Source organism: Lingula anatina, chromosome 1, assembly GCF_051362555.1.
Source record: "Lingula anatina isolate TDL-2025a chromosome 1, LinAna3.0, whole genome shotgun sequence".
NCBI lineage: Eukaryota > Metazoa > Brachiopoda > Lingulata > Lingulida > Lingulidae > Lingula > Lingula anatina.
In genome coordinates, this window is record NC_141767.1 from 39,756,503 (window position 1) to 39,783,872 (window position 27,370).

The following is a 27,370-nucleotide window of genomic DNA, read 5'->3' on the forward strand; positions in this document are numbered from 1 at the left end:
TTTTCTCTTATTGCTTTGAATAATCGTATAAAATAAAACTGGTATATAAATAAATTAACACACGCATTAATCCTTACTTATTTGAATAAGGCAATTTATCTTGGCATGGACCTATTTTCCCAGTAATGAATATGCACATGTTCGAAGAGGAACAAAAATTCGCGGTATCACGCAATGAGTAAATTTATTTACTGTATAAGGATTTTGCATGAATGCCTGGCGTAATGACACATTCTTGCGATTTTAGAAAGAAAACTTGCAAATATAATGATAAATGTTGATAAGAAAGCTTGGAATTGATTTAACATTGAATTTGTTTTTTTTTTTCTAAAATAACAGAGGTAGGCCTATATTCATTCAGTTATAAAATATACGTTTAAATTTTGTGGTATCTAGCCAAATTTTTTCAGCAAGGTTACAAATGGACCGCTTAAAATGGAAATAATCAGTAGGCCAAGAGCTGACTTCTAGAGATAAAAATGATTATTTGGAAATTTGAACAACTGTAGTCATTTCGATTTGTCTCCCCTAGTTTTGTGGCTTCGGTGTAATGGAAAAGCCAAGGCCAGCGTAGTTTGTTTAGTACATTTAGTACAGGCTACGACTTGAGTAATTTCGGTGTTTTATTTAACGTGTATCTTGTGAGTATAGTTTTATCCTGTTTATCAAAGTTTACACTGTGCTACCATGGATATAATCTGGTAACCACAGGAAAAACTTTACAAAAATTAATAACAAAACCGAATTCCAAAACAAATACATTCACAACTTTTTGTATCTGTTTCTACTTTTATTTTATATTGCACATTTATTTAAGTGTTATATAACCTTATGACGGCACCGACCTTCCCTGCAAGTTTTTAGAGAAGGTTATGTGAATGCTGCATCTGTTCGTACATTATAAAAGATACCTGGACAAAAGAGAGACAAAGTAAGATAAAAGCTGATGAATGGTACTATCCCAAGTCTTTCTCGGCGGCCGATCATGCTGACACCCTTGGGCCTGCACTATATTAAAACTCATGGAAGAGATACTTAATCCTTCTATTCTTTCGCACAAACAAGGCGCAAATGAAGATTTAAACATTCTCTCGGGGGACCGACGTCGCCTGCTTGACACTCGATATAGAATAAAACAGTTGTAACGGCATAAGAACAGTTGATGATCCGAGCAATAAGAAGTGCGAATATTGTTTGGAGTAATTTATCAATAATCATCGCAGCATGTGTTGTAAGGCGTGAATAAAAACGTCATCAAATCTCATTATAACAATACGTAGTAATGTTTATCTTTGTTCACACTACTGTACCCCTAAGCGTACGGAAGGTTATTGAATAATGGAAAACATCTTAACGGCGTACAAAAAAAAAAAAAAAAAAAAAAAAAAAAAAAAAAAAAAAAACCTTGAATGAATGGTGAAAAAAGAAGGAGCCAATGGACTTACCAAGTGCTGACAAAAAATTTAAGAGCTCTCTAGATCTGATTTTTTTCATAAGCTATCACAAAACATTTTGTCATTTTAATTCTACCTCAAAACCGTATCTTAAAAGGCGTTTTAAAATATATATATATATATAACCCTCCGACAGCTTGTGCAGTTATATACATTACAAAGAAAAGCTCGGATCCGTGGAAGTCTATGAAGTTAGAGTGACATACAAGAGATTGGCACTTAAGTTTCCAATTCATTTTTAACCCATCACGTTGAATTTGATCTTAATAGAAATTATGCTATTAATCTCAATATTGTCGCTGAAGAATGATACATGTATCACAGTGTATGAATATGCGATGACGATATTTCACCGCCTGTCTCGCCCCCTTGACATGGAATCTTACCAACATGCCATTTGCTTTTGGATCGCACACGCAAACACACACACACACACACACACACACACACACACACACACACACGCGTGTGACTAAATTCTCAATATTTCAAACGTTGTTGTTCACTGCTATCCTTAGTTATGAAAATCAACATTGAAATTAGAATTTAAATTACTGAAACAGCCTCATACGCACATGCATGTAACAATACAATATAAATGTTCTGAGTAAAAAAATAAACTTTTTTTCCATGCCAATAGTTTAAATTCAACATTTTTCATAACAGGGGGACAAAGAAACGTCGATATTTCTTACTTCTCCATTGCGTCCGTTTTCGCAACATGGCAATAAACATATACCCCTTTATATAGCTACGTTGGTAAGATCTATGACTCTAAAACTAATAAAATCTTTTCTAAAATTAAAACACTTTGACAAAAATACACCCATCTCCTGAAGCCCTGCACTCGACGGTCCTCTTGTTAAGAGCTTTCAATAAAGTCCATGTTGTCAATGACTTGGTAATAATATTTTGGACTTTAATTGTTCATAAAGACATTAAAAGTATTAAATGCCACTTAAAAGACATTTTTGTACTATCTTAAGTTATCACTTAGCGTCACATGAATAGCTACTGAAAAGAACCTCACACCTGCGCTAATTCGCCATATCAGACGACACAATAGGTCCCACTTTTTTCACGATGGCTGCGTCCGTCAATTATGAAGGCTCGTTTAAACGGTTAAGAAAAAATAACAAGAAAAAAAGAAAAAAATCTTTGTTGTTGATTAGATAGATAGCTAGGTAGATAGATAGATATAAAGGGTTAAGCCACATTCTCTAAAGGTTAAAATCCTTCAACAAAAACGATGGTTTAAAATCGTCAACATAAACACTAGCCAACGTAGGGAAAGATTATTATTCTTGCGCTAAAGAAAGTCTTCGGATTGTCTTTAATGCGCATAAAAATGACCATTAATTCTCCCGCGGTACGGATCATGAATACAGACGCTGTAGTTTTGGTAAAGAGGTGTCATGAACGCGGCCACACTGCGACAATAACACAAAGCTTGACAAACGTGGAGGATGGAATCATTTAAGATAAATGAAAAATGGATTGCAAATTTAAAATGCGGATAATGCTGCAAAGCCTTTGCTATACGTACACATAAGATTTGTGTTGATCTAAAAAATTGCATTCACATTGCTTTCATTATAAAAGACAATGCATTACGGTATTAATAAAGGTTGATAAAAGATGTGCTATGAAAAATAAAAAAAAAAAAAAACACTGTCAAACTTGCCAGGCAGATTTTGTTTGGGTTTATTTTTATTTTGTTTGAATTATGTATTTTTTTCTTTTTCATAAACCCTACAATTAAAAATACAGCCTTTTGTAATATACAGGTTTATATTATACTATCTTTGTATTCTTATGTTAAACACAAAACCCATTTTCCTCTTTTCCGTTTTATAAATCAAATTATTCTTCTCTCAGGTGCAAAAAAAACTCAACTGGATGTGTGAAAGTTCTCTTTTCCCTGTCGCTTTTCTTCTCAGCGCATTCATCGCGACTTGTGCCCCAAGATAAATGTTCTACGAGTTATTGCATCTACGCAGTTGACTGAATTAATGTGCATCTATGGTGAAGCAAATATTGCGTTTAATTTTAGAGCTTTTTCTATTCAAGTCAGTCCCCAACCACCTGGCCGGGGGAAGACGCAAGGGAAGAAGAAGATAAAGTACAACGTTTCAGTTGCTAACACGTGCACATGTGTTCACTGAGGGCATCAATGAATCAGCATGGGAGCGCTCATCGTAAACTTAATAATTCTCTTAATAGTTTCTCATTTAGTGAATGTAGTGTCTTCCCCTAGAGGAGGGGCGGTTGTAAAGAATTCAGCGTCAGTTTATTAGACATAGGGTGGTCAGGATTGGAGGCACAAGCTGAGTGCGAACTCATCTGCTCCGTATTTATAGCTAAAGCGACACCCGAGTTACACGTTTGGAAGGAACTTTTCATCACTTTGATAATGTACCTTCATTGGGAATACTTCCAAATGCCTGGTTTGGTTTGTGGCTTTAAAGTGACAGTTTTGTTGAAAAATCATTAAAATGTTTCGTTTTCTTATCTGCATGCCTAAGGATGAGATTAAGCTGAGGAGATAAACGCCGTGAAATTTTTTGCTTAGGTTGCAGCAAATTGCAGAAGGGTAATTTGGGTTGGATCAAGAAAATTGAACAGCAATCCCGCAGCGATTTAAAAAAAGTTCCTGCAGTCAGACGGGAAATCAAATACATGTATTTCCTATGACTCTGCGTTGTAGTTAAAACAGTTACCTTAAATTCCTGGGGTAAATATCTGACCGGTCAGCATAACATTTTGGGAATATGACCTTTTTATTTTGAAAAAACTCAATGTTTTCATTGCTGTAAAATGTCGCTTTATAAAAAATATCAATTTTTATCGTCATTATTTTGTTGACAAATTCAAAATGACTATCATATCAATTAATTTGACAAATTTTATTTGTTAGTCGGCGTCTTTCATTTTTGTGCAAGTTTTCATAATTTAAAAAAAATCTTTCTTTAATGTAGATTTTGAAGACGATGAATTTAAAGTTCACGTTGCCGAAATTACTTTTAAAAAACTTCCGTTATATATACCCTCTACCAGGGCCGCAGTTATTATTGTGGACATTTTTTGCTAAAATGACTGTCCATTTATCTATAGACATATCTGTGAATATCTGTGGAAAATCAATCTGTTGCCCTGGTAGAGGGTATGTTATATATACAATATACATGTTTATGAAAATGTGTGGCTATTGTGCTTGATTTTTTTTGTGTTTGCTTATAATGTTTTCATTAAAAACAAAGTTAGTATCTCATAATAAGGGGCACATTCTGAACAATGGAGTGACTTCACAAAATTTTTTTCCTGTTCAATAAAAAAAAATGAGTGTATCTCTCTCTCTCTCTCTCTCTCTCTTTCTTGAATGCTATGATCAGTTGAAGAATCTGGGTAATTTGTGATAAGGTTTAAAACTTTAAAAGCTACAGATACCACAGTAGAGTACAAACAATAAGAAACTTGTGGTCAAATTCGCAAAAAAAAAAAATGTGACTTTTTAAACAGGAGTAAAAAAAATAAGAGGATTATATTTAGGTATATTTGATAGGTTATGTTATAAACGATATATCATATTTTCGCCTTCATCTCAAATGTGACTATTTGGATGATTTCTGCATCAATGGAAATCTCAACCGATATTAGAAATGAAATAAATGTTTTTAACGGTATTGTTATTTCTAATTTTTCTAATCGTTGTTTCAACAAGCAAAAATGGCAGCCACGACCAGAATAAGGGTAAGAATAACATTCAGTTGTTTCTGCATTTTCTTTTTGGTATAAAAGGTAAAAAATTGATTAAAAAAACTGAGTCATTATACAGAACTTAGATTTGACTATCGAGAGATTTTATCCACCTCAGTTACATTAATTTCCATTAACTTAAATTTTCAATTAAAAAGTTCTTTATTAACCGCGGAAAATATTTCTACAGAGATCGCGTCTACAGTGCAGAATAAAATGAGCGATTTCACTTTCTATTCCGAATGCTTGCAAGACTTCAGACATAAATTCAGTGGTCTTGAATATTCCCTCACTTTCCTCTTACTTTAAACACATTTTACACCAAATAAATATTACTTTACTTCCCTCTTGCTTTAAACGCATTTTTATATCAGATAAATATTTCTTTAATTCTTTTTACTTTAAAACGCACAATTTTACATTATGAATATTCTCTCAATTTCTATTACACTGAACTTTTCATTACACCATACTTTACAATGTACGCATATATAAATAATAAACACGATATATTATTAATTTTAGCTCAGTCTATAAATCAAGTTTACATACTTTTTGATCAGCTGTACCTTCAATTGTGCTGTGGTATAGTCTACAATGTGTCTGCAGTGTGTATTCCTCCATACGGAAAGCTTATTTACTCTCCTACGTAAATGTGCATGTACCAGCCGCACTTTCAATTTCGTGGCTTAAGTCTTTATTTACCTGACTTGATTCTTAGATATGTGAAATACTTTAAGCGTTGCCGTTTAAAAATACACTTGACATCTGATTTTGTGAAAATATACCGAAACCCACGTAATTGTGAAACCGCTCAAACAACATGGTGAGAAAGCATGCACCGTCATCTGCAATGTAATGCATATGCATGCATGTATTATTTGACATGATATTATTTATTTATTTATTTATTTTTATTATGTAAGGAATGAAAAATCTAAGAAAACATAAAATAAATTCCTAATGAAAATTTATCTGCGTAGTCTGTTGATCATGTAATAAGATTTAACTTTTCCTTTTCTACACTAAATTAAAGCTGTACCTTAATTAGTAACGCACACTTTACAGAGTAACACATAAAATCATTTATATTGAACTAATTTGTAGGTTGTTAAAAAAAGTGGGAACATCACCATACAAAAAATTGAACATGGCATTATTTTTCACTGTATTGCTGTCTGAATACAGACAAAACCATGTTCCTAATTTTCAACTTCTGCCATATTCGTTTTTAGAAAGTTTCTTTTAGAAATACCATACATGCATACAGTGTTCTATATGATAGTTCAATATTTCTCCCGTTTAAACTTTCTTTTCAATGCAGTTATTTGATTATAACGTCCATAAAATCCGAATCAGATGTTCATTGTGTTAGAGAAGTTATCCATTCAGGTTGAGTACGGCTAACACAATCACGAATACACAACTCCATGGAATGGAAGTACGGGGTCCCATGTGATAAATACAGGTTAGGATAAGTCGGAGTATTGGGGTTAGTATATGGGCCGAATGTTACCCGTGCAAAGTAATTGGGGACGGACTACAGTTCCTAGCGGATTACCATTCCTGTCACACCAGTCCGGTCACAATGAACAGAAAATATAACATTACAAAGATTTCTCTTTATTACGCCCAACAAAATGATACAAGAGGAGACAATAGAAAAATAACAATTTAAAAAAAAGATATTTTGGAAACAAACCGCTTTTTAAAAAGTTCCATTAAAATGTGTACACGATGTCTTAATAAAGCAAATCTGTGTTACAGCGCATTTGAGGCATCCCAATCAATTACGCAGAGGTTGTGGTATTGTTGTTGATATTATTAAAATAAAGAGTATTATTACATCATGCGTCATCATTTCCATGGCATGAACTGCGTCTTTGCTAGTTATAAAAAACGTTAATGAACGGCATATTATGCACTTTCATTAGGGATTACTGTTTTGACATTTGCTAAAACAGCCATCGTTAAATAGAGAGGCGAATTTGAAAGCAGATCTTAAATCAACGTGACACTATACACGATACTAGGTTGAGAAAATAATGGCGTTTGATACCTTGGGATTTGTATCAAAAGCTCAGTAATGAATTAAATCGTGTATCAAATAACTGTACAAATGGCACCAATATTCTGACACAGTCACGCCAGTCACGCACGGGAAAGGTCAAGGTCAAGAGATTGAACACTGTCTGCAGGTTTTTTCGCGGTCGTCTTGCAAACTGGTTTTGCGTATGGTCTCTGAAAATGAACAGCCAATGATATGATAAACATGTAAGGTTTGTTTTTCACAAAATAATATCACTTTGTTAATCGTATCACTTTGATTATCCATTATAAAAGTGTTGAACACAACACGATAAAATTAATATTAATGTAGGTAGATTACACAAGTACATGGCGCCGTATGTATACATCGTTTGTCATTTTGTCAAGCATTACGATCAGTGTGCATCACGGTATTAAAAATATCCAGTACCTGCTAAGTCCTTCTTCCCTACGGCAGCCAAGGCTTCATACAATAACCTTATGGGGTGATCTCCGGCAGGGACACCGTGCAACCAGATTAACAACATACGGTAACCGTGCGTTTTATAACTGGATTGACCTAGAGATAAAAAGTAAAATAATTTTTTTTGGAATCAGTGTGAACTTGGAATATGGCGAAGTGTGGCATAAAGCTATTGCAGTGGCGGATTTAGAGCGGGGGTCAGGGGTTTGTTTTTCGGCGTTTTTAAAGTTCCTTAATTCTAAATGTAAAATTAAAGAAAAAAAACTTCCAAGACCATGCCTTCGTTGTGTGGGAGTGGCCAGAAAGCGGTTCTACATTATACAATTAGATTTCAATTGACCAAGACTACATAACCCGACTTAAATGGTCTTCGGGGCAGTTTTCAATTATTTTCTGCAGCTATGTGATGGAATGGTTAAACTAACATATCCGTATTTAGAAAAGGAAAGGAAATATCATATGAATTTGGAGGCATGGGGGCTTGTATTCAAGCTAGGTTTGGCTTATTTTGGTTGTACATTTTGGTGAGATATTCTTGATATGATGTAAAGAATCAATGCCAGTGTTATTGAACCTTTGGATAGTGTAATAACAATCAGGAGGACGCAAGGTCCGCCGAGAAGAAGTTTTGAATTCCAAACTGTTTAGAATACTCTGAGATGAATACAACTGATACCTGTGTACTGGTGCTCTATTGACTTAATATGCATCTCAGAAAAGTTCCAGTAAAGCGCCAGTCTTTTCCACTCTCCAGGTTTTAGCTGTTTACTGGCAAGTTTCCATAAAATTGGCTTCATTTTTTCAGCAAGTACATGACAAGGCACTTTGAACTGCAATTTGGTCATATCTTTATTTTTCTTCAGTAAAAAGTCCGTTTCTTCGTTATTATTCTGAGTGACGTCAGCGATGGAAGGCACGTTGCTCCTTGACGTCACAGGCGTGCTCACAGTTTTATCATCCATGACGTTCCCACTATCCACAACAGACAGGCTGTCCTTGGCCGGGGTGCAGGGACTGGTCCTTGAGGGTAACGTAGACGTTGTGCTGTCCTTCGTGGCTGTGGATACAATTGAGTTCTTTTTATGATTAGTTGCGTCTCCGTTTGGAACCAACGTCGTATGCTTGGAAGCTTTCTTTCTTTTCCCAACCTGCAAAAGTCATTTGAGTGAATAGATTTTTTTATCTTTCACACAGCTGCAAAAATAACATGTGTTCGCGGTGACTACCAATCTTGTCCCAAATAAAAGTCTACCAGGTACTGTTGTCAAAAAGTTACAAGGATATCCAATAAGAAAGCAATTACAAATGGTTATACCTTCTCATCGTATCTATCTGCCTTGATCAGCATATCAACGATGGTCACAAAACTGCCTGCTGCTGCCAAGTATAAAGCCGTTTTCCCCACCTGAAATAGTGTGTAACTGGTCAAACGGCAGGTGAGATCAAAGAGGGATCACAGTATGAGGAAAACACATCAACATGCATCGTATTTGTAACTGTGAGACCTACTTTTCAGTTGACTTTTGTGGAATTAATATGGCGAAAACGTGCGCATAATGGTATTTGATACTATTCTATCGTCTTTAAACCTGGCTAACAAATGATAATGACTAGTTTAAATTGTATAGAAACATTAAATCAAACAGTGTACTTGGATTGTAATTTGTGAAAAGAAAAGAATACAAACTTTTTCTTTTGGGTTTAAATCTGCTCCGGCTGCCAGTAGCACCTCTGCTACGTCTGCTAGTCCGTTCTCTACGGCCACGTGAAGGGGTGTCTGAAGACGCTGAAATCAGAAACCATATACATGTAGCATCACTAGAAAGGCACGGTCTCTTTAAAGGGACCCCATCATCACTTATAGCGAAATTATAGCTTATTTTTAAATACATGCAATTTGAACCAGTATCACGGGTAACTTAAGCTTACTTCTTCAAGGAAATTCATCTCAAGTTGTACAGCCGAATTTCAAGAATTACGTCTGTGAAATGCATTGAACTTTGAGAAAACATTGCCGGGAGTTAGAGTTTACACAACCCGTTCTTCAAGAGGCTGTGATACCTACTGCGTTTGGCAGGTTGAGCTCACTCTCAGCGTCGATCAGTAAGTTGGCTATTCCACTGTGGTTTCCCAAGCACGCGAGATGTAGGGCGGTGTTACCTTGCTAAATAAGAGGTGGGAAACGTTCAACTAAACCACTAATAGTGATTTCACGTAGTCTGCTTCATGAGACTGTTTAAACACGATTATAATAGATCGAGTACAGCCTTTTAAAGGAACTTTTGCCCTAAAATTGGCCTTAACCTTAAGATTCACCTTTAGGTCTACTTCATTTTAAGAAAAACCCATTTAAATTAAATTTGGTCTGCTTAAATTCAAGACAAATTAAAAGCTGTCCAGTAAAATGAAATAAATATTGATCCAATTAATTAGTCATGCCTTTGTTGTTATAAAACAGTTTCAATTTTATTCAATCAGACCGCTACTGACTTATCTTGGGGCATAAATTGGTCTAATAGTAAAGCACCTTTCAGACGATTTCGTCGGCATTGATGATGATGATATATAATACATTATATAGCCCACCTGGTTTTGGGTGTCCACATTGCAGTGAGACTGGAGGATCATCGCCACTGCTTTCTCATGTCCCCCCACAGTGGCCAGGTGCAACGCTGTCATCTGTTTCTGTAAGACAAAATAATGAAACATGCACGGATGCAACGGTGGCAAACTTTCACTTGTTCATCGCTGTGAATTTTGAAATAAATGTGAACTTGTCAAGTTGATACGTTTTCTATTTGATCTATATTACCAAGTGAGTTTTTGATACGTCTGCGGTTGTCTCTTTAACCCGTCCCCTTTCAGCAAATAACGCTGTTTTTACCCAAAACTTGTATGAATAATCAATATATTTTGGTATGGTTTAATCTGGTTGCAACCATTAACGAATTCAGCAAAATATAAAGCAAATATAGTATTGACAAGTGAGTAAAAGCCTATCACGGTAAATGTTGAACTCACGTTCGTCTCTGCATTAACGAGCGCGTCCGATTTGAGTAAATGTTCCACGACATCGCTGTGACCATTGCTCGCTGCACAATGGAGAGGCATTAATCCGTCCTTAGATAATAAACAATCAGACAGGCTAAAATTTTAGTTAAAATTCACTCAATATTAAGTTCAAAGTTGAAAAATCGTGAATTTCAATCTTAAAACATTACAATAATAATTACAAAAAAAAGCGCGTTTAGAATTACAACATCGTTTTATGGAACTTACTCGTTTACATTACAGTGTAAAATTGAATCAAGCTTAATAGTAATGATATTGACACAGGTCGTTCATGCTTACATAGTCTCTGTCGTTAATGTCAGCGCCTACAAGTAATATCTTCTTCACCACTTCCAGATGACCGCCCAGTGCTGCTAAGTGGAGAGCCGTCTGACCATTCTAAAAGCAATACCATTCAAGCGTGTTTTACACTGAATCATTGAAGAACCTAATGCATCTATGTATAATTTTAAATATTAATGTCTAGCATGTCTTTTTTACTTCGTCAGGTTCCCGCTTCTGTGTATACCGCTGCAGTGGTTTATTACCTCCGCCAAGGTGGTCATGTATCTGCCTTTCTTGATTTGTTTGTTAACAGCCCATTACAACCCAGGTGTCACGAAACTGAGGGTCCTTGTGACAGAAAGTCCACCCTCCGTACAGTATAGTTATAATGGTTAAGGTTAGTCTTACCTAAGTGGGTCAAAATCTAGGGCGAGTCTCACCTGTGCAAAGTAATGGGAAGCGGACTCTCTGCATGGTACATGACACCGGTTATGGAAGTTATAAAATTTGCAGAATATTCCAGAAATAGTTGAAGCGATAAGTTATTGGTAGTAAACTATTCATTTATTTAACAGTAATGATTAGAATATTGAACTGTCTTGGCAGAGGTCTCTTTTTTTAGTTGTCTGTCTTTTTACAAATACGCTTTGTTGATTTCTTCAACTAAATATAATAAAAAAATTCTCCAATATCATCTTGCCACATTACCTTGTCTTTTATGTGAACATCTCCTTTGGATTCAATGAGTTTGTCGACCACCGTCAGGTGTCCTTTCTCTGCAGCAAGATGCAGCGCCGACCGTCCGTCCTGAGTAGAATACATGATACTGACGGCTATATACATGTATAAAGGTGAAACCGTGTTTATGTTTTCTTTTAAATACTCTAAATATTAGCATCTTCATATAAAATTATTTGTAAGCTATGTTTATATACTATAATGCGTGTATATCGACTGTGAAAGCATGTAGGTTTACAATTTAAGATCTTTATTCACAATAAATTCACTTACTTTTTCTACTTCATTCACGTTAAAGTTCTCCAAAGATTCCACAATGAATTTGACAATATCTGCCTTGTTGTTTTGAGCTGCACAGTGAAGCACGGTCAGTCCTTGCTAAAACACAATAAAAAAGTGGTCCTCTCACTTTGATCCTTCCAACGTTCAATTATGTAATAATAATACAAGTTCTACAAAAGTTCGTTCGGTAGTTCCCTATTTTTCTTTCTCGTTGTCGTTTTCATTTTTTCAAATCACTATATTATGCTGAAGACATCGTAACAGTTATTACCGTATATGTCATCTTCACAACTCGCAGACAAATGAGTTGCATGATCAAGTATACGAAATAAAATCAATACAAGGAATGCGTTTTTAGACGGAGTCAGAAAACAAATGTGTGGAACATATATCATGCTGGCATTACATGCTTATATATATATATATATATATATATATATAAGATTGGGGCAGATTTTACAGAACAGCTATAGCCCAAATAATGGTCCAAAGTTTCTATCCTAAATTTGGTCCACGTCAGTCCAAGATCAATCCATAGTAGCCCAATTAAACTAAGTATCGGTCTATAACATTAGTCATGTCTCTCCTGTCATATATCAGGCGCGGTATTTCATTTATTGGACTACTACCAATGTATCTTGTGTTAAAGTGGGGAACAATGTTGGTCTAAAAGTTTAAGACACCTTTTAGGATTATATATATATGTATCTATCTTGTGAAACGTGTCCTTTAGCCCGTGTAACATGTTAACGGGAATGGAAACAGCATTTCACAACATTCATGTTAACACATGTTCTCACCTTACTAGCGCAGCGCGTGTTAGCGCCGGCGTTCACAAGCAAACGCATGACGGTGCTGTGACCAAACCAGGCTGCCCACAGTATGGCACGCATACCATACTGAAATAAATAAACGCATTAATTATACCTATCAACATATTTCACTCTGCAACGACAATTGTTTTAGGATACATAATGATAAATATATAGCTGCACATGCACATTTAGAGCATACTATGGTATAAGCTTATAATTTTTGGATGGCTTCCACCTTTTAAGTACGCAATATCCATTAACATTAAGAATGTATTCACCAAGCATACTAAAATTACACCTAAACCGACTGTGGGAGTAGCATTATCACTTTCATTGACATGTATTGCTTGTTGACACCAATGAAGTTATATAAACCCAAGAGAAAATAGCTATCCATACATTAGGTTCGCATGTAATTCTAAATTCTAAAGGGTATCTTTAAAAGTATACCTTGTCCTTTGCCTCTACGTCTGCCCCTGCGCAGATGAGTACTTCGGCGACTTCCTGGTGACCAGATGACGCTGCCACGTGCAGAGGTGTCCTGTCCAACTGAAAGGTGTATTTTATATTTCACGTTAATGGTTTTAGATTCCATTAAATTTAGAAGGTCAGGCGAAGAAATGCTTAATGCAGAGATTCTTCTACATTCGTAATCTTCACAACATCCAGTATCAGTGCGTATTTTAAGATTAATTTAAGATAAACTGTTTTGAGGGCAAATCGTTATAGACTTGGCATATTAAAAAGCTGTGTATGGCTCAAACACAAAAGGTGAGTTATTCTGACACCAGTTAATCTTTCATTTGAAAATCAGTGTTAAACCACTATTTGATTTTTTTAGATTTTTTAATTTTTTACCTTTTGATACAAATTTGAATACTGAGATAGTACGTGAAAAAATTATCTGTGAATCAGTTTCACTGCAGGATTTCACTGCAGAAACTATATTTCGTACATCTCAAGGACGCACATCAAGGGTGAAGACAACGTGAAATGTCCGACTATATTCATTGCTCTTGTTTATCTATAGATCAAAATCAACACCAACAATTTTTCTTAGCAGCATCAACGGCATGCTCAAGGCTTTTCGTTCGCAAAAAATATTGGAAAATTAATGTCGAGTTCCTTTGCACCAAGAGATGGCAAAAAGATGTAGGAAATGGGGAAGTGAGGATACAATTTAATTATTATATGCATCATAACCGTACAGCAGTGTTTTAATTTTAAAAAAATCACCATAACAAGAGGAGGTAAGACGGTAACGAGAAAACAAGGGCTTTGTGAAACATCTTCATTGTACCAACTTTAAGATCGAAACGAAATTAAGAGAGCCCATGTTGTCTGATTGAAAGAAGGAAGGTTTTGTAAAATTGAACCCATAATTGAAAATAGGCTCCTGTCTAACCTTGCTACAACGGAAGTTGGATGGCAACCTCAATCATTCCCCACCTATACAAGTAATCCTTAATATGCAACAGATTTTTATAGCCAGAAAATTGATTTCTGTTTGCTGCAGTAAATTATCGATGCTGATGGTCCCAGTTTCCTTATAGAGCTGTCGTTAAAATAACTCATGGCTCTGTTCAGATTCAGGATGATAATTGCGTTCCAAATGACATATACTGTCATTTGCTTATTTTTGTTGTGTGGGTTTTTTAGAGTTCAACTATGTGCTCCATATGATTTTTTGCTAAACTGATCATAACTATAACAAAGTTAAAAATGAATGAACGTTAAATTACTGAAAGAAGTTAATGCTGTAATAGCGTAAAAGGCTGCAAGACACACTGAAGCAGTACAAATTTTAAAAATGCACCGCTTTATTCCATAATTTAGGCAGAAGACTGAGAAAAAACAAGCAAATGCTTATTTATATTCACCCTGCTCTTTGGAATGGTGTGTCTAGATTCCGTTAAATCATTCCATTCCCCACAGAGGTATTTTAACCGATTTTGCTATAACTAAAAGGGCCTTTGGTAGAGAGTGGAACCGAAAACTACAACACGAGTTTCTAGCGCACGTGGCATCGGTATTATATGAGAATCATTCGATATAACCCAAAGTCTCAAAACCTAGCATAAGTTAAGCAAGATTTCTTTCATATTACAGTCGATTGCTCAATAATACTAGTTTACCATGATGTTTGATCGTTATTTTCGTATTGCTTTCTAAGACGACATGACCGGTGTGACAGGACTGATAGTACTAGGAGTGGAAGTCCGGGGTGCCATATTATTGGTACAGGTTAGGTCGGAGTATTAGGGTTAGTAGATGGGATGAATGGCACCTGTACAAAGTAATGGGGAACGGTTTACGGTTTCTAGCAGACTACCGCTCCTGTCATACCAGCAAATGTTAATCCCACCTTACGCATATTCTCGCGCAATTTTCTAGTCTCGTATGGCATCACACAGTGCCAACAGCCTCCATTTAGGCAATCGCGGATAATTTCTATTTCACATTGCTGATGTTTTTGTTTGTTGTCAAGAAATTGTCAGAGGAGAAGTCGGTTGAAATGGGTGGTGCACTGGCTTCTGTTCTGACAACACAACGCTGTTTCCGTTGCAATTTGTCAACAGCTGAACTCTTGTAAGTGCAACGTAATTAACTCACGTCAACATATCTGTCAACTGGCATTAATCACTGCAAAATACTTTCACCTCCAGACTACCACCACCACCACCTTTGTATCACGTCAGAAGTACCAAATAGTTAAATGGCACTACGTGTTAAATTGTTTCACTATATTTACCTGAGAAGATTTTTTATTTCCGCCCAATATATATGCATATGATATAACATTTATCCAATATGGCACATTAAGAGTTGGATCTGAAGGTTTCTCCGAGTAAAAATCAAATACTAGTAAGGTTTATACATGGCCCTCAGTATACAGTATATACAAGTTACTTAAAGTCTACCCAGAATTATGCATTGTTTAGATATATGCGATAAAGATAAACACGTTCTTTGTGAAAAGGAACCATTTCTCAGCGGGGCTGAGCTATCTTTAATAATCGAACGGTTGTCTGACAGCCATAGCCATTACCGTCAACAGATAAAAAAAAAGAACAAAATCGTGCCGACGAATTCAATAATAAATAGCAGATAACACATTAACGTCCTAAATATAGTCTCCCACTGATTCTGAGATAATGATAACATCATTCACTTTCACAATCGAATGAAGCAGGGCTTTTCGAATGTGAAAAATTGACCGTGATTTGGAGAAGGAACGTCTTTAAGGCATGGAAACATCCACAAAATGTGCAGTTCTGACATGTTCAATCTACATGCTGTTTCCATAAAACAGCCATTTCTGAGGTTGCCCTAATGGTCATAGCTCTAATATTACACTTCGTTGACCTCATAAGGGATTACAAGCGCAAGCTCGTGAACGATATTAGTTTTATTTATTGGGTCGTTAACCAGGGTTAGAGTGATGCAATGAATAACAGTTCCATCGCTTCACTGTAAAGGACATTGTGACAAGTGCACACTTGTATAAAAATCTCACAGTTTTCACAAGTCTCGATATACTTATATATATATATATATATATATATATATATATATATATATATATATATATATACCTAAAAATATTTCAAATATATACATGTATATATAAATGGTTTGGAATCGTGACGATTAACGGGTTTTAAAGCCATGGCGGACATAAATTAGTAGACTGTATGCTTTTCACCATTATTGGTTGTATCATGGAATTAACTGGGTGCCTCTTCGAGATACATGTATTGGCTTTGAGGTGTGAAGTGTCTTGGGTGTGATATTTCAGTGTGTGAAGTGCGCACACAGGCTGGGCGTGACAATGGAGCAGAGGTGTTTTGAGAATGTCTTTACTCACGTTATTCCTTGCGTTTACGCTGGTTTGTTCCTGAAGCAATGCCTTGACCTTTTCCACGTTATTGATTCTTGCTGCTTCGTGCAGAATCCTTTCGTTTTCAAGCACTGAAAAAGAAAAGTGTGAAACATGACGTCATGACATTATATATTTGGTAGAATTGGTGGGCGTGAGGCGAACAAGATCTAGTTCTGAACACGGCGTTGACATTTCAAAATAGCTAATTTATCCCACACCAAACCCAAAATCCATTCTAGTTTGAACATTGGACTTCCTTTTACGCGGTAACTACACTGTAGCCTTGTTCCATTATATTACTTACGACATCAATATATAAAAAACATCCATAGAGACATTGTGGTCTGAAAATCATTGCATATAATGGGGTGGAAATGACGTATTTCAAAACGAATTTGTGGCGAATTAAGAGCTTCTAATACATGGATTATATTATTGGATCCCCCCTCTTTGTCTTAATAGTAAAAAAAAGTGCATTTAGATAATCTAAGAACTATTTTTTGTCATTTGGCTGATAAATCTGCGCATGTTCCGGGTCCCGTTCTTGATAATGAAAGAATATTATACCAGTATATCATTATTACAATTGCACGCACAAGCACGCACGCACGCACACAAATTCTCCTGTCAGAGAAATATTTCTCATAATACCATAATAATTTCTAAAATGTTTTCTGGTTGAATGAAATGTACAAAATAGACAAACAAGGCAAATCCATTAGTTTTCATTATCCTGACCTATGGTGAAAGTGATATTTTGATAAATGCATGTAACGTACAATGCATCACATCTTTTGAAACGACAGATGCGCCCAAAGCACCAGCATGTGGCTTAGTTCCATATGCGGGCCTAGCCTGCTAACAGAGCTGCTATAGCCTATCAGCAATATAGAGCTATGATGTCGTGGCTCTGGCTTTGTGTATTATATGTCCAATATATACATATCACTATGGCAATAGACACCCAGCAAAAATATAGACAATTATACTCGATATAATCCACAGTCTAGTCTTAATAGCCGAGCTAGTGGCATCTGTACTATCATTTCCTAATGAGTTATTGTCATGTTGTGCAATAATGACTTCACAGAGACATATCACCCTGTTAAATGTAACTGTAAGCAAACATACTGATTAAAAAGATACATCTGTAAACACACACACACACACACACACACACACACACACACACAAACAATCACACACACACACACACACACACACACACACACACACTAAGTGTACGCAAATATTTGCGTGTTGTGTGTATGTACATGTATAAAACAACAGTGCCAGATCTTCAGTATGGATTCATGTATCTAAAATCATCTATTGTATTTCTTCACAGATGGTGTTTATTTTTGTCCCAGTGGTAGGAAATCCACCAAAGGACCAAAGCATTGGATAGCGTATATGCAATTATAACAGAACCAGTGAGACTGCCTGACGATAAAATCATACCTATCGACTGACTGGAGATAAAATCGTTCTTTATCTTGTTTCATCCATCAGCTGAAGCTAAAAACACATTTCATGGCATGGTTAAGATGCCCCCATCTAATTTATCAAGAAAACATTATCCAGTCAAGTTGAAACTTGGCCATGAGCACACGGAACGGACAGAACCTTAATCTGAGCACACCATTATTAGACATACCAGTCTCTAAGGCTCCAGCAGTCTGGCTGGCCAGTGCCTCCAGCACTTGTCGTAGCATGGTCCGTCCTTTAACGCGTCAATGTAATTTCTCCAGTGCTCTCCGTGCTTTTAATTCGAACACTATCCATCGTGCTTCCGATCAGCTTCGATTCTCCGCTGTGATAGCATTGTGCATTGCGTGGTGGCTTCATTGCCGTATGCTCAGATTATTCTATTTTTCGTTGCACACATCAACAGGCCGATTCAAATAGCGCAGGTCATGTGACAAGTGATACGTATCTCTGGAGATGGATGATATAAGCGCCAAACGTACCTTCATAGCTTTTTTTGAAAAGCTCACTAACAGCTTAAAAGCTATATTCTGATAACATAAAAGGCCATATCTTATATCTCGCCGAGTGCTGCGAAATAACCTGAGCATTAATCTACATCTATATTGTATCTGATTATATCTGATTCTCCAGGGAGCAGACCTTCGGCTTTTAATCTAAACTCTAACATATAGACCATATGTGCTTGTGAGACTAGGCTGCTGCGAGGTATTTTATGACTATTTGTTTTTAAACGTTTATTTCGCACAGAAATAGTGTTAATAATGCTATACAATATATATCACTAAACATGCCATATATGCCTGAATATAAGATACAATGTCATCCATAATGAGTGCAAGAGGCTCTCGGAGAACTCTAGAGCGAAATGAAGTAATGTTACCAACCGCAACAAACAACCGCGACGACGTTGCCAATACTGTAATACATGTTGATGAAAGTTCTATGTTTATGCAGTCACAGTTTCTCAGAGACAATCAATTAATGTGAAAATTTTATTCCATGTCCCTAAGTACTCTTTAGCAATTTGTTGATGGTAGAGAAAGAGGGAGAGAAATAAAGAGGGAGTGAAATCTGCAAGTTTAGCAGTCTCCACATGTTATTTTATGTAATAAATACATTATTATATGTTTCATTCATTCTTCTAAAAAAGAAACGATACATAAATATTTATGAATATTCTTCGAACTTTAAATGGCCTATGGCTGGTGCAACATGGTAGTAAGTGACGCCATTGTTAAAAGCGCGCACTTCTTTGCACCTTTTGTATGTTTCTTCCGGGTAGAACAGTTCTGGTATCCAACCATTCTGCTTAAGCCAACCTTGTACATACATGTCGTAAATTTTTCAGAGGATTAGCTTATCTATCAATAAATTATCACATCATCTGCTGCAAATACAATAGCAAAATGGAATAGATGTAACTCGCAAGTCATGTAATAGAATTAACGCATGGGCAAACAAGATTTATTACAATACATGGTACCCAATAATCATTCGATTTCAAAGGAAGCGCCGCAGGAAGTGAAATAATTGTAGATCTGATAAAATACTTGCAATGAAATAAAACCGATATTTTCTTATCCTGATATTACGGGAAAATGTTCTAACGCTTTCATGCATTCAAAAATATGGTCACCTTGGCCTGTCGCAGACGTATCTTACACTTAATGCACCATTGATGCATTTGTTGATCTTGAATTGCAAGTTGCAACAGAGGTGGGTGTCAGGAAAAGATGCTTTCTGTTATTTTACTGGTTTCTTCATAATTTTGTGGTTCATTTATATTCTTTACGTTTCAAATATTTATTGCTGAAGGACAGAGGAGGTTAGTTGGTTGTCAAAAATCCCCCATTCCGCTGACAAAGCATGCAGCATCGTTGTTTCCAATACCACTCTGCAACATACATTGTACAGAGAACCAGGCTTTCCAGCAAAGTATATTTGTATAGTTGAGCTTGTATTGAGACAGGCTTCGCAACAGCACCACCATAAAATCAGATGTTCAGTGCCTGAGCTCTGACTTTACTCCCCACAGTACAGTTTCTGAGACTGTTCTGCACGGCGCGCAGGGCGTGGAGGGAGGGATTATCGGGCACCAACGTTCAAAAGCCGTCACCTTTACTTTTATTGTAAAATATTTTGTTTTGAATTAAAAGTATAGTTAGTCTACAGCACACTGCATCCTATATTAATCCTTCAACTGATAGCAGCCTGCGGTTCCCGCATTGCTCTTAAGATATTTTATTGAAAATTCCAAATTTTCTATTTTGGAAAATTCCCATAAAGTAATTCTTAGTAACGGGCCTGGCGCATGGCGTAAAAAGGAAGCCATTAATGCAAACAACATGCGTGTGTAACCGCAAGAAGACAAACTAACATGATACACAACATGTAACATTACCACAAGCAACATAGTTCACCCTGGTCAAGTTTTGTTTACTGGGCGTGTTAGCCACAATACAACACAAGCAAAAAAAAAAAACCTTGTGTTCAGTAATTTTCACAAAAGATGCGTTTTATATGTAAAGTTTTCGTCAAGTAGACGTATCATTTGCAATGTAGAAAATGTAGAGGGTCAAAGGTTAATGCTGATTTTATTTTATCATGCGGAAATTATTAACTTTTGCAGTTTTGTAAGGGTATTGTTTGGAACACTTTAGAACCCACCACATGACTGTGGTGAAGCTGTGTAGAGGTGGCTTACTGTTGACCTGGCAACTATCAGATCCATTGCCTTTTTTATGTGTAAACTCATCTATGCATAGCATGTTCCATTAATGCCACACTATAAGAACATTGCGTGCGTGAAGTCATTTTTTGCAGAGTTTGATGCGCCATAAGAAAAAAATAAAGTGCGGTAAGTAGTGTAAACAACACGTTATCTATAAGTACTTCCTTCATGATAACCCACGGACCACATTGTTCTCCACGTGCCTCACGTGTAGTAAACGTGGAAATGAAAACAATATATAAGAAGCGCGGGTTACTCTTGTGATATGTGAAACTTTTTAAAAGCTACAAAAACGCGAATCTTTACTAAATGTCAAACTGTCGTTAGGGGACTAAACTTTTTTTTAGTAAATGTGCCTTTTTGAAAATGAAGATGACATACATAGATAACTTACATGAAGATCATTGCCAATCAAACCCTTTAATTACTTTCCCAGACGATCTAGCCTCTTCCAGAGCGGCAGACATTATAGACACATTTTCCACCAGCCAGTTAGAAGATTGACCATATTTAGTCAAAGACATTTTCTTTGAATATCTAGTGAAAATTAATCTGTGGTCCTGGTAGAGGGTAGACGAGCCCAATGATGTGACTATCTTCTATCTATCACTTTCTTGCTTGACCGTCAGCTTTTTTTAGAAGTTTAAAGGAGGTTGGTAGGAAAACAAAATTGCGAAATACAGGATAATGTGTATCTAAGGAAAACATTTACGTTACCTAGTACTTAAACGAGAATTTATCCACCACAGACCTTAATTTAACGTAAAAAAAGTTCCTGTCAGCTATGGAGTGTTTGAAAAAGAGGTATGGAACATAACATAAATTCGTGTCTCTGCGGCTATAGGGAGTCTTGAATTATTTATGATATATGTTGCTTGCATTAAGTAAACAATGTGGCACCGTGTGTCTCTAACTCCTGTACAACTATTGTAATAGAGACTGGACTGTTTACATGCATAGTTGGCCCCTAACATAGTATCCAAAACTAAAGTATAGTCCTCTGTGGTAAAACACCGGTAAACTCGTCTGCTCTTACTTAACTACCCCGCCCCTATAATGGCTCAGCAACAGGGGATGAAAATGGTGGGGTTGGGTGTAATCACAAACATTTTGTAACCCGTCAGAATGTACAAAGTAAGTGTTTGTTAGTCACTAATCATGGCTTGTCATTTACCTCTTCATTGGTAACATTATCGACATTTAATTGAAAAAAATAAAAGAGAACCTTTCCTGCATCACTCCCAAATCTGAATATCTGCAAGGCAAAAATAGACATTTAACTGGCTTAATACTGACTAATCGGATTCATTTGGATAGATCTATGCGGGATAAGAATTTAGAAGATATGCGCGTGCCCCTTGACAGTCCACGAGCAGCAACCTTCTCCGTTTTACTTCAATTGTGTTCCATCGAGGGTAAAATAATGTCTATTCCAATCCACAAGGCATACAACTATTGATTAATAATTCAGCAACGCTTTCAATTAAAGGTTGGGTCGAGGCTGATGTTTAGGGAAATTATTGTCTGGAAAGCACTTGTGCAAAAAAAAAACAAAAAAAAAACTTATCTATCATAGAGCATCATAGCTCGTATTATGCTTATTCATCACAGCGGCGAAAAACACCTTAATAAATGGAAGTATAACATTTGCTTCAAATATTATATGTATTACAAAGTAATAATAGCGTAATAAACTGGTATGAATGCTTCTTAACAGTAGGTCAAATACAAGAAGATGTGTCTAAAACACAAAAAAACGCTGGTAAATTCTTCACAGTCGCACTGTTTTAACATAAACCTGGTCATATCCACTCAAAATATTCACCTAATTCACCTAATTCTATACGATTACGATAATTATGATATGTAAATGTAGATATCCCGTTACTAATTACATACACAGCCTAACAAATGACTATCATAACAACCCCTCATTTAAATGAATACGAGCCAGTGGCACTAGTGATAAAATGTGAATACCTATGTCTATACATATGTGAATACATATGTCAAACTGGGAAGATCGGATCAAGGAAAGTGTCACACCCCAGCGACCTTGTGAATGTGGCGTGACAAAGCCTTACTTTGAAAACTGCAGTGGTTTACATGTGGCTGCAGGTTTTGGGTCGCTGGGCTTGTGCACACACACTTCTAATACAAGTTTTATTTACAATTATATATAAGGTATGCACTTACAGGCGGTTGAGGTTTCACATGAGGGCGTGCATTGAACAAAACAACGGCCAAATTCCTATGGGAGTTGACAGCATTCTAGCCAGGCTACGAATAAACGCCTACTCAGTTAATCCTCAACACCGAGAGAGAGAGAGAGAGAGAGAGAGAGAGAGAGAGAGCAGCAGCAAATATACCAAATACAATATCAAACAAACGTCTGTGTTTTTTATGTGATATACAAGGCGACGAAACACACTCAAGTGTAAAATATGTACCAGAGAGGTCACAGTTTATTCTTACAGCTAGGACACGGACCCCTCGTTTTCATAGTCTCAATGACCAAATCAAATTCCGAATCATATTCTCATGCCAGCTAGTTAAATAATAATGTCACTTAGGGCCCATTCCCAATGAAACTATCGTTTTGCCTCGATCGATCCAACTGCTCGGGTACTCTAGCTTAATGCAATCAGACTAACAAATAAACACGTCTCCTCTTGTTTCCGACGTAGGCCTACTCGTATAATCACCAGCTTTTCTTTATTCTGCTCAACACCAGGGCGAGGCATATAAACAAGTTAAACTGACTGCATTCACCGACAGTCCCTAGCGAGAGTCTCCGCGGAGTTGGATCGATCTACATGGAACGACAGTTTTATTTGGAATAGGCTCTTAGTCCGAGTGCTAATTTTGCACACAAGGTTTCAGAGATGGGCTGGTCTTTTATAAGTTTTATGTGGCAAGTAATTACACAGTGGATGTCCTATCATTCTTCTTAATGTGTGTAGTCAATAGAGCAGTATCAGTCTGATCAATAGTGCATTTGGTTACAAAAACTTTGGGTCGAATTCCCCTTTAACAAAATGCCCCATTAACATAGCACCATTATCTACAAGTACGTCAATATCTATTAACTTAAAATAAGCTTACACATAATGTTCTGTACTTACTGTCGGTGACTTGTAAAACTGTCACCATTCCAACGTCATCTGGGGGTAGCTTCTTAACCCTGGAAGCAGACATGTCCAGTTTCGGTTCCATACTTCCTAGGGAGCGTACACTGGGGCCATCGGCCGGTGAGGATGTTCTTTGGGAACCCAGACCGGAGTCCACATCTGTGCTAGTCGGGCTCAGTGCGTCCGGTAGAATATTTGAAACGCGACTAAACATTGCTGCGTGCTGCGTGCTACTGCTAGTTTGATTGATTAAACTGGATATGCAACAGAAGTCCCACTAGAACTGAAGTCAAAGGGTTAGATTGCCGATATTATTACCAGGCAACATTATTTAGTACGATCCAATAATACCGCATGCTGACGCGGTCTGTATTTTTGACCTAAATGTTGCTGCACCTTAACACTGTCTAAGTTGTAGCTGTATGTCCCACTACCGCACGAAAGTCGAATCAACACCTTAGACTTCCTCGTGAAATATATACTTCAAAAGAGTGTGTGCTGTACGGAACAATGGGAAGCCATACCTCCTATCCGCCTGCCATTCACGTCCCTTTGTAGCTAAATCAATACCAGCCAGTACGCATTTGTCCCGCTGAATCTACATTGTGGAATCGCAATGTGCACCAGGTATTTCAATTACAATGACTGACGCGTGTATAGACTTAAAGGCCGCTGGTTGAGAGACCCTTTTGTTCAATGTGGATGGACTAAGTTTTCGTCCTACCAGCTATACCGTGACGACAGCACTGCGACGACTTGGTATGACGCTTGCCTATATCTGCACGACACGGTTGACCAAGATAATTGATGGAGATGGGCAAACGTTTCACCAATGAAACATTTACCGCGTGAACGACTGCGACTGCTTAGTATGTTTTGTCATCCTTTAATCATGGGGGACAGCGCTAAATGATGGCTATGCGGTCATACTTAGAAGTATGTCAAAATGACATCGGTCACGGTGTCTTGTCATGGTATTTGTGGAGGCAGAGTGCTTATGTTTTATCGCTCTGTTTTATCAGCTATTTATGTTCGCTCTCATGCTAATTATTTGAATGTATTTTGGTATTATGATTCTCTACAAAAAGTTGAGTTAGACATGTCATATCCCCTAAAACAGGCAATTGCACGTTAGATAAAGACAACCAGATCAACGAACTCAAGTCCAAGAGTATTAGTGCAATGAGAATTTTACGTATGGATTTGTTAAGTCCTTTGAGAGAACACGTTTTGTTTTTGTATATGGGTTATAGAATATTAAAAACCTGTCAATATTTAATTCCTCAAGCCATACTTCATATTTCTAAAATAACCTTTGATTCATGTTGCGCTTGATAAGTGATGATAATAGTGGTGACTGGATTGCCTTTCCAAAGCGGGAAAGAAGACTTTTAGTAAGCTACATTTATAAATTTCTGTTTAAATGCTGTTCTTGCTTATGTATTAAGCGAGTATTTTAATGTCCTTTCCTGCGTTATTTTATACTTACTTTTATACCAGACTTACAGGTGAAAATAATAAGAAGAAGAAGAAGAAAAAGAAAAATAAGAAGAAATCTAAAAATTGCCCAACTTTCTATGCTTTTTTCAAAAGAGTGGCTAATATTTTATTTAGTCAAAGCTATTTATCATTGTCTCATTTGAGTTGTTCATTATGGATGTGGATTTGTCGTTATCAAAAACATATACCTGACAGTAATTTAGACGTTTTTGGCTAACCATGCATGGCACCTTAACCGTATTCAACCGGTCATGAAACAGGCGCCACGACAAAAGCTTTTTAAAAAATTACAAAATCAGTTTAGATTCATCGGGACAAATACCAGTCTAATGATGCCATTTATCCGCCAAAGCACCACTGCCAAGATTGGCAGATAAGTACCATGAATAATGATGAATATTCTGTAGCACAGAAACTGGGTCACGGTGAAGACAAAATTGACAAATCTGGCATCAATGTCTTAGACAATATACATGTATAGACAATATAGGTATACAAAGCATCTCTCGACTCACTCCGGACATTACGACCCTATGAAACAAGGGGCCTCTGAAATAGCATAAGGAATTAAAGTATTAGAGGTACAATAATTTTATTACCGACTACTAGCACACCATGTGGTCAGAGAGAAGGACATTCCCCGCTCTGTTTAGACGTGATTACTGTATACGACATACTCGTGTTTGGTTCATTTTATCTGGTCCAAAATAGAAATTGAATGTTTGATTATGAAAGTGGCAGTGTCCTAAACAAGAAATAAAAACTGCTGTATTAAGAATTTGCCAAATGAGATTGGCTGTTTTTGTGATTACGCAGTTGTCTGAAGACGTCAATTTTGCATGCAATGATGAATTTTTTGTCGTTAATCTTTTCAGTTTATGAAGTAGTGATTATATCCTTAAAGTTTCAAACAGCGAAATAACTTAATAGACCTGCAGATACAATCATGGTTAATATATATCCATGAAATGCTATGAGGATAATTATTCTCATATCCAACCTAATTCCTGCCCCAAACATATCAAACATTCAGACGCTTTTCATAAACGAAGACAATTAACTTGTCAAATTTAAACGGAGATCAATTTACATGCACATTACACTGTCCTAGACAATCATCTTAGGGTCATGTACAATTATAGTTGTCGGATCACCCGAGGCTTCCTTATCGTGAGAAACTGGAGTGATGGCCGTTAACTGCGGATGACAGGTACGAGAGTAGATTAAAAAGGACACAGATAAAATCTCAACCATATCTATTAATCAGGTTTTTGAAATAAGGCGTTATAGTTTTTTCATTTAGTGGACGAGGGTTTAGAAAAGTAAAATCGCATAACATGTAATCATATTTTATTTATCATTTGCACCTGGTAACAGTGGTTTTTGTGATCAAATGTCATTGTCTTTATTTTTCAAGGTTCTTAAGATGCAGGAAGATATATGTGCATACCATTTAACAAACTGTGCCTGGTCACCTGGACCTGGTTTTACACAAATAGGGGAGACCGGGGCTAGATGGACCCCGGGGTAAGTAGGCCCCTCATCAAGTTTCTTAAATAAAGTTACTTTAAGATGCTAAATTATTTCATTTGGACTCACTGCCAACGCTTTCTTAGCACTATTGGATACGGTCACTTTACAAAATGATGTGATCAATTCTTTTACCCCATAGTTACGTTGTCATAAATTGATGGGGGGGGGGGGGGGGGGGCAACTTACCCCGGGGTCCAACTAGCCCCGG

The 27,370-nt window shown here is 36.7% G+C and overlaps 1 protein-coding gene across 2 annotated transcripts; it reads right to left on the reverse strand.

Moving 5' to 3' along the window:
- Positions 1–6,817: 6,817 nt before the first annotated feature.
- On the reverse strand, positions 6,818–25,045 carry LOC106173100 (uncharacterized). 2 transcript variants are annotated; one of them, XM_087008525.1, is made up of 15 exons: positions 24,124–25,045; positions 16,762–16,865; positions 13,344–13,442; positions 12,879–12,977; positions 12,070–12,174; positions 11,767–11,865; positions 11,074–11,172; positions 10,744–10,842; positions 10,309–10,407; positions 9,788–9,886; positions 9,410–9,508; positions 9,038–9,127; positions 8,399–8,870; positions 7,690–7,818; positions 6,818–7,451 (listed from the first exon to the last, which is right to left on the reverse strand). In XM_087008525.1, the coding sequence occupies exons 1-15, from the start codon at positions 24,341–24,343 to the stop codon at positions 7,384–7,386; spliced, it is 1,980 nt and encodes a 659-aa protein (XP_086864651.1). In that variant the 5' UTR covers positions 24,344–25,045; the 3' UTR covers positions 6,818–7,383. The 2 variants fall into 2 exon arrangements, with proteins under 2 accessions (XP_086864651.1, XP_086864658.1); XM_087008532.1 differs by lacking the exon at positions 24,124–25,045 and adding an exon at positions 18,434–18,601.
- Between the last annotated feature and the right edge of the window lie 2,325 nt (positions 25,046–27,370).

Excerpts from the sequence above, each read along its gene's own strand:
- LOC106173100 (XM_087008525.1), bottom strand. The coding sequence starts at position 24,343 with ATGTTTAGTCGCGTTTCAAATATTCTACCGGACGCACTGAGCCCGACT. Across the intron at positions 12,175-12,878 it reads ACACGCGCTGCGCTAGTAAG|CAAGGACTGACCGTGCTTCA; the intron begins GTGAGAACATGT and ends ATTGTGTTTTAG. Across the intron at positions 11,173-11,766 it reads ATGTTCACATAAAAGACAAG|AATGGTCAGACGGCTCTCCA; the intron begins GTAATGTGGCAA and ends TATTGCTTTTAG.